The following is a 12,026-nucleotide window of genomic DNA, read 5'->3' as shown; positions in this document are numbered from 1 at the left end:
GTCCACTACCATACCGTATTAGCCTTTCTAAAAAGGAGGAGGGAAGAGATTCCGTAGCGGGAATTCTTAATGGAGTTACAGGATGGTAGTAGACAAACTCCGCTGAAACGACGGTGAAAAAAGCTACTGTGTAAGGTACCTCCACTAACGGCTCTCTGCTTTGACTGTAATTCTAAATAATTGTGTAAGCAAGTTTACTACCGAGCTCTTCGGAACGCCATTTTAACAATTTTCTCGTAGATAAAAACTATCCCTGTTCTGGTGTTTGCCATTTTATTACCACTTATCAAACTTTCAGTAATTAGGGCTCCACCCATTTAGGGCGGTATTGATGAATATCCATAGCGCCATGTGTTTAAATTTAACTACTCTTCAATCGATACAGTATTCAAAGAATTATATTTAAATTTTAAATACAGAAAGATGATCCGAAATCGTTTATCGAATAGGATCAGAGCCCTGCCAGTCAAACAGCAAGTGGAGTATATGGTGCCATGGTTTTGGACAAAAGAGACATGGGTGGTCAGTCGAATCACTGCATTTAAATTACTGAAGTATCCTATAAAGATTTAAGAAGCAATTAAGTATCGTTGACCTACAGCATTAGGAGGTCACATTCACTGTTAAGTGTATCAGGCTCCTTCTTTTGTATTTAGCATCAGTTAGGGAGCCAATTTTCAAGACGGCGGCGAGTCGGTCGTGGTTACATGAGATTCAGCGCACTGAACGGAACCACCTGAAAAGTATCACCCTGGTCAGAGCCGTTTTTTCGGGTTAATCATTGCGGTTTAAAGGGTTAACCCGTCGAGGCCCATCTTTTTCTTCTCAATCGGTAGCTTTATTCGGTAGGATACTGCTCTGCTAATTTTCTGGATTGCAGCTCCGTTATTTGTTTTAGCTAAACTTTCGCATTTTGATTGAGTTTGAATTAAGTTTTCTTCCAAACACTGTCTGAATCGATAAAATTGCAATAAACCTAACAAAGTAGAAAAAAAGTATAGACTTTAAGAATCATACATTTACTATCTGAAGTGTGAACTGCATTTTTGTTTTGTTATATTATTTGAAATTTCGATCTTCATTTTATAGGCGTTTTAAATTCTGCAAAAACGTAAATATGGAAATAATGAAAATACAGAGAGACAAGACAAAGTAGGCTACTCGAGCCCGCGTCAACCGGATAGCTTTTTGGCCAATCGCTTGAGTTGTTTTATATTTATCGCAAATGTGCGTGATAAGGCTGGGGTTCTGGAGTTTATTCCCACAGAAGTAACTGTAGGTGTTTCAATGAGACTATTTCTATGTAGACTTCTTGCATTGCAACAATATTACATTTTTTTAACGGAATACATAAATATCATGCAGCCTTTTTGTAAACTATTTTAGTTCATTCCTGATATGCTTTTCGTACATCTCAATTGCCAATCTATTGGTCCAAGAAAATAAATTACGTTTTAGCCTTGAACGCGTTATTTATAACTGCAAAGTCAATGATACAGTGCTGCCTTACACAATATGACTCAGGAAACTTTTGCTGTTACAATAATGGAAATACGATAGGACAAATATCAATGTGACACACAATAAGGGCTCTAAGCTCTCTTAATATTATTGAATTACATATTATTATTGATGTATTGATGTAATTGGCTAATTGGCAATTAGCCAATTACAATCAATTTCTGGGTGTCGCCATACAAGCGTTATTGTTGATTGCTATTTATTGTTGGAATTTGTGGTAACTTGCTAATTAGTTTTAAGTTGCTTGAACCATCAGTGCCCCCAGAGGCACAAATGAATTATGAATAGAGTTGCAATGGCTGATACTGAAGATGTGCATAAATAACGATAAGTCTGTGTATTTTCATAATTAAAACATTTGATCTCTTACAACAACTTTCCTCTAGCAGAAAGGAAATGAATATGAAAAATTACAAGAATTGAAATGAGGAAAGTGTTTTGCAAGTTCTTTATTATTCCTATTTCAGTAACTCTTTAATTTCATCCTTTTTTGCAGCATCATAATATGACGTTCCATCTGGAGATACTCCTTTCACCAAGGCACCCTGAACATATAAGGAAATAATTCTAGCGTTTGCAGTGTCATTTTCCATTTTGCAAAAACTCAAAGATGGAAAAAGTAGGTGCTGTATTAAAACGGCATAGGTAAAAACAAACCATTGCTTACCTTGCTTACTAAAACTTTAACACATTCGGTATGTCCTTCCCAAATGGCAGCTAACAACGCTGATATGCCATAAGAGTCCTTTGCCTTTAAATTATGATTATAAAAGAGGAATGTTGCCATATCATGAACTTTTTCACTTACATTTGGATCAGCTCCTTTTGAAATCAGGTAATTGACAATGGCATGGTGTCCGTAGTCTGCTGCATGCAAAATAAGTGGTCTCCCATTTACATCAAGGTTTACATCTATGCCCTACAACAGAACAAAGAAGAAGTATAAATTCAATAGTGTTTTGATTACTGAAGCAACCATGAGTTTTCGCTTACCTTGTTTTCAATTTCGTGTTTCACGGAATCTAATTCCCCATTCTTAATATCCCAGACTAAAGCGCTCATTTTCTGACAGCTGAAGTGAAAGACAAACCAAGAGGCTTATTTGATACAAATAGAAAAAAAAGGTTGTGTAAACGCTAGTATTGGAACGCAGAGTTTCTAAAACGCGGAAATCTTCTCCATTAGACTTCTACTAAATCCTGAAACTCAGTGCGGAACAAACTCAACTAAAACAGTGCCGTTTAGTCGACTGGACCGTGGATCAGCCTCATTTTTGGCCTCTTTTTTACTCAAGTGGCAGACTGATAGAGACTGATAGTATTGGTAGCTTTAATTTTTATCTGTGTTTATTGTTTATCTTTATTTTTTAAAGTGTGATTTAACATTTTCGATGGCATTTCTGTGAGACAAATTTTTCAATAACAGTATCGTTGTCGATTAAGTTCAAAATCAGTTTCGATGTGGGGGGTTGATAGATTACTCAGCCGTTGTTTTAAAGTATTTAAACGGGAGACACTTTTTACCCTTTTGAAGACCTTAAAGGACCATTCGCCAGAAAAATTTCTAACCGAAGGTGAGAGAAACTTTAGGAGTTTGGCGACAAGGTATGGGAAGATAGATAACAATCCACGGACTTCTATAAATTTTTAATATATAAAGCGGGAACGTAAAATCAATCAAAAGAATAGAAGCAGTAATCGTAGAATCCATTCTTGTCCATTTCTTTGACCTGATTGTTAAGCTCATCCGATATTATGGAAGAAAAAAACGGTTTAAGATGGATACATTCATTTTCGAGATGGTCCTCAACATCATTTGGACACAGGTTAATCAGGTTTATTTGATATGTTATCCAAAATGTTCATTTTATTTAATTTGTTGAAGTCCATAAAAAAGAAAACCTACGCATGCAAAAATTACAAATACATAACGAGGTTTAGTAATGCTTAGTTGATTTAATAGTTTTTGAATGTGCATTTTAACATACTTCAAATCAGTTGTTATATGTAGGCCTCTTTTCGTATGCTAGATGCTGTTATATTAATAAGGTGATCTAACTTTTCAGCCTCTGTAAAACACATTTTTCATTGATCGAAACAGGTCTGGTCGTCAATCGGAATATTTTCATCTTTATTTCCCCATCTTTTCATTCCACCCGTTACTCGCTTTTCACATCTTGAGGCGCTGAACTCATTACGTAAAAGCAAACAGAAATACGTCTGCTTTTACAGTAAACTGTATTAGCTGTCTGAAAAAGCGTAATGAGTGCAGCGCCTCAAGTGGGAACAAGATAAACTATTTTTGACGGGAAAAACTTAGCACAGTCTTCACTTAAAAAAATTCCCGTTCTTAAAATAATTGACATTAAGTTATACTACTAAAATGGGATATAGTTTAATGAATATCCTATCGATTAATGTAATTGCGACATCTAGAAAACATTTCCTTATATTAAAAAAAAATTCTAAAAAATGAGGTAGTGTCATTAGGCAACCTATAAGATCAACGCGGTGTTCGGATAATACATGACTAGCATGTAAGTCAAAAAGTCTTATAGATAAAAAATAAAAAAAAATAGTGCCAAATAGCCCATTATTTAATTAACGTCAGAACAAAATTTTATTTTTTTATCGTCACTTTTACTGGCCCTTTTTTACCTTTGCGCAAGGGACCCTACCGTCATAAGACACCGTGTAAAAAAGCCCCAAAAACCCTTGGTGTTCGGATACTAAGGGCGGGTACTGTATTTGTGAAAATCCATTTAAGTTGCTAATGTGGCACGAAAAATGTAAACAAGGGCCCAGGGGAATTTTCGTTGGAAATTATAAATGATCGGGTATAATTCATTAAATAAATAGTAAATTTATTATAATTGGTCAGAGATATTAAAACTTGATCAATTGATGTCAAAATACGTACCCCTTCTGTTTTTTTCTCAAAAGATGTGTTACTAACCCTAAGGCAAATCACTAATCATTTGCAACAAGCTGTAGGCCTACTATGCAAAAACAAATTTATACCTGTAATCAGACTTGCCGTTCGATCAACTTTTGATTTTGATCAGCGATCAAATCATTCTGCAATGATCGTGATCGGCGATCAAATCATTTGACGATGATTTGATCGGAAATCGATGACTGATCATTTTTTGCGATAATTTTTTTACTGATGCTCGCAATCTGGCGTTAAAAAAAGTAACTTCTTAAATAATATTTGCAATAATTGAAATAAATAATGCTACATAATTCTTATTTGATTATGAAAACCAGTATTTGCAAATCACCTATTAAAATACGTAATGAACCTATTTCGTAAAAGCACGAGATAATAACAAGAAATTATAAATATAACCTATTTTGTTCAAACGGAAATATTATGTGGGTTATTATAGAGCCACGAACTGCCGTTTAATTTTTTAAACAAACAACGACAAAATGTTTTAAAGCATTATGCTTATTTCAAATGTCTGTATTAACTTCATGTAATATTGCCTTATTAAAATCGGGTCATTCGTTACCACTTACCAGCACCAATCTGTCCAGGTCTTGTTGTTTTATGATTTCATTTCTTTTTGTTGGAATTGAAGGGACAGGAAAGTTGTAGAATTATCTTCATCTTTTAATTTCTGTACTGCTTCATTCCATCGTTGAAGATGACCCAATTCATGAGTTAGAGCATGTTCTAGAAGTGCGATACAATTTGTATTAAATCTATTAAGCAATTGTAAAATTAGAATAACTTACCAAATAGTGTCTTTTTGCATTATGTCTTGTGTAATTAGAAACCACAAGTGAGATCCATCTTTGTTCTTTTTTGGAACGCAGCCAGGGAATAGACACTTAAACATACTTGCATTTTTTCCTTCCACATCCCCAACATGTTTGAAAAATTCCTCGGGAACATTCAGTTTCTTTGGGGTAGTTAAACTGCTAATGGCACAAGTTAACTTATATTTTTAAACTACTTTCAGTGGCGGAACAATCGTCTGTCACTTTGAAGATTACAGCCGTAGAAACGAGTTTTAATGGGCGTAGGTATCAAACATTTCAAATTCGAAATAATACCTTTCATTAGGCCTGCTTTGTTGGAAGTCACGTATTGATTTTCGTCAGCAAACTCTTCACTTCTGACATTGTCGCCATCCAATTTATTATCACAATTCAAATGCGAATCTAGCACTATAGTAAACAAGAAAGCCTAAACAGTAACTAAAATTCAAAAATGTTTTGCATTTTGTCCATAGGTGGCAGCTGAAAATGATCGTGATTGCGATCAAAATTTTTTATTTGATCGACGATCAAGATCATTTTTCAATGATGTGATCGCTGATCAATTTTTTGATCGTGATCGCGATCAAAAAAAGATCGCGATCGTGGCAGGTCTGCCTGTAATGAAGTTGATTGGCGGTGAAATAGGACTGGGAGAAATAGGACTGACTTTTAAAAACTTTTAGGACAGTCCTATTTCTCCATGGCATCAGTCCTATATTTCCTCGGCATCAGTCCTATTTCACCTTAGAAATAGTCCTATTTCATTTACCTTGTTCCAAGGAGAACGATGAGCCTCCAATCCGGTGCGAGAGCGAGCGTGAGCGTCGGCTTATATCCATTTTCCTTTTTAAAAAACCGATGGCGTTTACTCATTATTTAAATGCTTCACAAATTTTTTATCTTTTATTCTTTTTTAATTTTAATTGCTGGGGAACATAAATTATTTTGAATCTAATAGAGTTCATTTAATAAATACTATTAGAGCAAAATCAGAATAAGTAAGAGCTGTATATAACGATAGATGTAAGAAATAGTAAAACATTAGGTCAATTGGAAAAGTTGGTTATGACCACATAATGCGCAATATAAGTATTAAATATTTCTGTAGTATGTCTAAAAGTATTTTGTTAAATGAACTCTATTAAATACAATATAGTTCATGTTCTCCTGTAATTTAAATTAAAATAGGATAAGAAAAAAAAGTTTTGTGAACCATTTATCTAATGAGTTAACGCCATCGGTTGTTTAAAAAGAGAAATGGATATAAGCCGGCGCCCTTACTCTTACTACCGGATCGGAGGCGCATCGTTCCCTTTGGAACAAAGTAAATGATAAAGTACTATTTCTAATGTGAAATAGGACTGATGCCGAGGAGAAATAGGTCTGATGCCATGGAGAAACTGGACTGTCTTAAAAGTTTTTAAAAGTCAGTCCTATTTCTCCTGTCCTATTTCGTTTCTGTCCTATTTCACCGGCTACCACGAAGTTAATTGAATCACGGAAAAATCGAAAAAAATTTTCGCTGTTTTTCGTCTTCAAATAGAATAAGATTTTTACTTACTTATTTGCTTATTATTATTGTCATAAGTAATCACTATTCCCACTTGTTGTTTGGCTATTGCCAATATCATATTGCCAGTTATATATTATTGTTAATAATGTACTACTTATTTGCTTACTAATACTACTTATTACTACTACTTATTACTTACTACTTATTTGCACTAACATTTGCATGTTTTTGGCAAATTCGTCTGCAATTTATTTGAGTGGCGGTGCAGCCACACACAATTAGCATTAGTAAAGTACGACTTTGGGTCGTAAATCCAAAAATTTGTTGGCTTGACAAATCGGAAAAGTCAAGTACAAAAAACGCAAAAGTCAAGTGTAGAAATGAACTTGACTTTCAAAATGTTATGTTCAGAATTGTACTCCTAAAGAAAAGTATAAAAAACTCTAAGTCAAGTACAAAACTTGACTTAAATCGACGTTCAGAATTCGACCCCAGGTAGTTTAACCCCTTCCTCACCTATAGGCTTAGGGATTTTGCATTGACCCTCTTTGGTGTTTTGCAATTGCTTCTTTTTTTCTTTCGTGTTTTTTGACACTCCACACATTTTTCTGGTTACGTGTGATATTTTTTTTTTCTTTTCTTATTAACTGTTTTCGCGGAAGGGTATTGTTTTTTTTTCTTTTCACTTTTTTCCCGCCCAGGAAAAGAAAAGCTTTTGTTTTGAATTGTGCTGTGAGGTCTTTTTCGGCTTCTTATTTATTTTTTGCTTTGTCGGAGCTGGTGTTTTGGTGGTGTTTTTGTCGCCACCTTGGTTGCGTTCAACATCTGTTTTTTGTTTGTTTTGTTTTGTCGTCCCCAGGTCTTGATTGAGGTCGCTAGGTATTGCTTGCTTATTTATCTATTTATTTACTTATTTGTTGGGACTCCCTTTTCTGTTATCTTGGCTTATTGCTTTTCTTTTTTTCTTTTTTTTCTCTCTTTGCATTTTCATATTTTCGTTTACTGCTGTTCTGCATGTCGGATTTGGATCTCGGCGCCACAGATCCCTTTTTTAACATCGAACCACAGCACTACGTTCGGAACCAGTGGGGAAAGGCTCGCCAAACAATCGCAAGGGCTTGTATTGTTCACCCGGTACCGCGTCCACCTACGACGAAAACGAGCTGTCCCAAGTTGGAGTTCGTCCTGGCGACGGAAGCCTCTCCACCAGTTGTGACCATTCGCATGAAACCATTTTTCGAAGCTCGCAATGGATGACAGCTTCCGCAAAAGATAGTACCAACCGATTTGGAAGAGGTCACTGAAAGAGAAGAAAAAATCCGTAGATTGATGAAAAAGATGTACCTGTCGTACCTAGCCCACAGACAGTAGCAGACAACGAAAGAACAACGGCTGAACATCCAACGGCCCCTAACGTCAAGGTACAACCACCTACCCAGGTCGACGTTCAGCCATCGGGAAGGCCCATACGTAAAAGGAGACCACCGGCAAGGTACCTAACTTAACTGGTACAATTTCAGATTTTCCTGTTCACAATTTTCAACCTACCAACAACCACTGCCCTGATCCTGAGTGAAAATACAATTTTTGAAGAATACATAGACGTTGCTTTCAGCGTCATGGACAATCGTAACTGACCTTGGTCAGGCCGGAGCTGCAATAGCGTACTTGCAACCACAAATACTCCAGCAACAGGCAATGGAAGACAAATTCAAACCGCAAGGTTCTCTGCCACAAAAATAACGTCCGGAAGAATTAGCAGCAAGTTACATGGATATTCCAAGGAGCTAGAAAGCGTGACAGAGCAATTAAGGACTGTCAAAAAAGCCTTGAACACCAGCCGTAAAATCTGCGTAGCCTTATTGACGGTGAGGAATCAGCTCTCAAATGGCTTTTCGGTGTGTCAACACAGCAAGACCTAGAAAAACTAAATATCAAGTACAACAGGTTAAACTAAATAAAAGGGAAGTGATTCACATTATGGATGTGATGACGTATTACGGGCTTTGTCGAGTAGCGGCGAGGTAAGTTAATCAAGCGAACGTTCGACGGAGTGTGTAACTTGTATTTTACTGTAGTAAACTAAACGCCCGTGACAAGTTGTATGTTCTACAATAACTATCGCCGATATTGGCCACTGGGTGGCTTTGGCGGGTGAATACTTAACGGAGTCATCACAATAGACAAACAATCAACTGTCGTAACGATTGAATATGGGAATCAAGAGGCAATGCCCGCTGATTAGATAGCTCCTAGGCCAGCTCGGGTCCCTACAAACCGTTACAAAAAAATTATTAGAATGGAATGCAAAGCTAGAAGAACTTGGCTGACAGCCATAACATAGGATTCAACCGACCAGCAAATGGACATTTAGCTCCCCAAATCGCATCCCCAGCGTGATTGAACGTGGTTGCCAAGAAAATCAATCAACAATTAATTACCTAGAGGATGATCGATTTTGGGGAATGAGCTTTGGGGGGCTTACCGCGAATCCACAGTAACAGGGGCAGCGTTGGAACATCAATTCAGGACCTTCATCCAAATTCCTATCTTCGACCAGGCTCGGTCAAACGGACTCCCGATCTAGCGACAAATGGACTCTCAATACAGGTACACGTTAATTGTTTTAATTCTATTACCTTTTATTTTATAGATACTTTTGCCAAGTAAGTAGGATATGTAATTAATGTCGTTACTATAGATGTGTTTTTCTATGACGTATCGGCTTATTAATTTTACTATTTGTATTACAGAAAAAAGGATGAATAAAATTATAAGAGTTTATGTGCTGATGCCAGAGGTAAATCTATCAAGTTTTATTTACTTAAATTTACTAATCTTTTTATTATTCAAGGCACTAATGTATGATGTGGCAATCGAAACCATTCCTTATAATGTTGCTGCCATACGTCATCCAAGACATCGTATAGTATACATCAACACTTAGTCTCTGTTATTAAGAAATGTGGAAATGGAGGATAAGGTAAGACCAAGGAAGAATTCCTGTTAAGCATATTAAATAATTAATGAACATAACCTTTTGTCATTCGCAGCACAAACTCATAATTCCATTGTTGTTGACTCAAAGTCAACAGTCCCACTTGTCTCGTATCAAGTCCCAATGTGTCGTATCAAGTCCCAATGTGCGTATCCAGGGAAAGGTAATGCTAACAGCAATCCTTCAAATAATGTTATGAAATTAATGAATATATAATATTTCTATTAATAGCATGTTATACATACTTAAAAACCGTCTGGTAGTATCACTTGTCTAAGAGTTTGTAATTCCTTTTTTTTAGCGAAGGGAATATTAAACAACGTGCTGGTCGAGCTGATCGTACCGGCCCTGGACATTGTTACCGACTCGAGCAAACACAACAAGGAATGTTGACTCGAGTTGGTTTTATGTGCCACAAGAGGCGCCTGCAACACACTTTTGACTGCCATCCAAGTTGCAGAAAGACGTCTGCACTGTGGGCGTGTCGTGTTGCACTCGGGTCAACACTACCTGTTTTGTCTTCTTTGATTTTGCAGGAAAAAATTTAGCCAGTACAAAACAACAAATATAACGGGATGTATTTAGACAATAAAAATATTTTTTTACATCTTTATAAAGAAAAACCTTTTATAAATTTGGGGAAAAAACTAGAAGCTCTTGCGGCTTCTAGTTAAAAAAATACACGCAAAATAAAAAGAGGCCTAATTTGGGGAAAGCCCTATGCAAGGCAATGGCGGCGCGAAACGGAAAAACAGGGAAATTTTATACACATGAACGCACATATAACGTTCAGGGTTTTTGTGTACAACTATGCGCTGCATATCGCTGGATAGGAAATTCATCTACGAGTACGCAGATTTTTTTTCTTCAACATAACTATAAGGGGTAATCCACAAATAAATAAAAACTAGGGGGACGTAGCGCCATAAGACGCCATGTTAAAAGGGCCAAAAAATGACCGAGTGTATAATCTTTTTGGTGGGTACTGTATATGTTTTTAATCATTTTACATGTTAGGTAGTGATACTTGATGTAAGAGCATCATGTACTCCAGTCGCCCGTTTAAGCAATTACAGAGCCTGCGTCAATGGCATTGCATGGGCTCCGCATTCATCCTGCCACATTTGCACGGCTGGTACGTATAAATACTGTGTGCTTTGCATTCACGTTGGTGACAGAGATAAGGAGATGGGACACGGAATAGGGAAAGCCGCCATGACAGATTTCGGCACTCCATCTAGCGGCTAATTCCCTCCCTTTCTCATTAGCAGACGAATTCCGTGCAAGCAAGCATTGTTACAGGCGGCTGATTTGAAATGGTCGCGGAGAGTTAGACAATGCGCTTTAATAACACACAAAAGAAAGTTTCATGACTAAAAGTAAATTGTAACTACTACTGTAACAACTTGTAAAGTGAGCCTGGGTATTTTGCAGTATAAAATTTGATAATTAGCTAACAGGTTCCCGGAAAACAATTCAATGGAAGCTGGAATGGAAAGTATTTGTAAGCCAAAAATTCCAGAAAATCGACCCCTTTTGATTCTCCGAGTTTTCAACGACCTCCGAGTCACAGAACTTTCGTTGTGTGTTTTTATCTGGCGAAATGTCCGACTTTCCTTTCCCATATTCAAATTAGCCGCCTGCCACATTGGTTCCTTCCAGGGAATTCATCTGCTAATGATGAAGGGAGGGAATTAGCCGCTAGATGGTGCCCCTAAAAGTGTCATGGCGGCTTTAGCACGGTCGTGTCCCATCTCCTTATCTCTGGTTGGTAATTTTACAGTATTCGATGGAAGAAAATCAATCATTGATGACCATTTTCGGCTTTATGAATTTATTCAGGTGATGATCACCAAGCCTTGATATGGGATATCCAGCAAATGCCAAGAGCCATTGAAGATCCTATTATTGCTTACACGGCAGCTGAGGGTGAAATCAACCAAATTCAGTGGGGAGCTATACAACCCGATTGGATTGCCATCTGCTACAATAGATCCCTTGAAATTCTACGAGTTTAGCTCTTCCCCACGTGTAGATCCAAACTCGGTATGACAAAGGTTGTATGACTTTCTATCAGGTTTCATTTCTACTAAATAGTATTTAAATCGTTCGTTTCTTATTGTGGTTCGAGTCGTTAAATATTATTATGCGAATCTGTAATCATAGAGAAATTTTTCTGATATTGATGAATGATTACGAATTTTTTGTAATGTTGCAAAAATGA

The 12,026-nt window shown here is 36.8% G+C and overlaps 1 protein-coding gene across 1 annotated transcript; it reads right to left on the bottom strand.

Annotated features, from left to right (window-relative positions):
• Positions 1-1,847: 1,847 nt before the first annotated feature.
• Positions 1,848-2,670, bottom strand: LOC130704226 (myotrophin-like). The gene is made up of 4 exons (XM_057525696.1): positions 2,515-2,670; positions 2,330-2,440; positions 2,189-2,272; positions 1,848-2,066 (listed from the first exon to the last, which is right to left on the bottom strand). Exons 1-4 carry the CDS (start codon positions 2,581-2,583, stop codon positions 1,980-1,982), a joined length of 351 nt encoding a protein of 116 aa, XP_057381679.1. The 5' UTR covers positions 2,584-2,670; the 3' UTR covers positions 1,848-1,979.
• Between the last annotated feature and the right edge of the window lie 9,356 nt (positions 2,671-12,026).

This window comes from Daphnia carinata, chromosome 8 (assembly GCF_022539665.2).
Source record: "Daphnia carinata strain CSIRO-1 chromosome 8, CSIRO_AGI_Dcar_HiC_V3, whole genome shotgun sequence".
In the NCBI taxonomy this organism is placed as follows: Eukaryota; Metazoa; Arthropoda; class Branchiopoda; order Diplostraca; family Daphniidae; genus Daphnia; species Daphnia carinata.
This window is presented reverse-complemented; position numbering and strand designations above follow the sequence as displayed.

What these genes read in the sequence shown, in the direction of transcription:
- LOC130704226 (XM_057525696.1), bottom strand. Translation starts at nt 2,583, where the DNA reads ATGAGCGCTTTAGTCTGGGATATTAAGAATGGGGAATTAGATTCCGTG. An exon ending in CAAAAGGAGCTGATCCAAAT is followed by an intron (nt 2,273 to 2,329) that starts GTAAGTGAAAAA and finishes CATAATTTAAAG; the next exon opens with GCAAAGGACTCTTATGGCAT. An exon ending in TTAAAGTTTTAGTAAGCAAG is followed by an intron (nt 2,067 to 2,188) that starts GTAAGCAATGGT and finishes TTATATGTTCAG; the next exon opens with GGTGCCTTGGTGAAAGGAGT.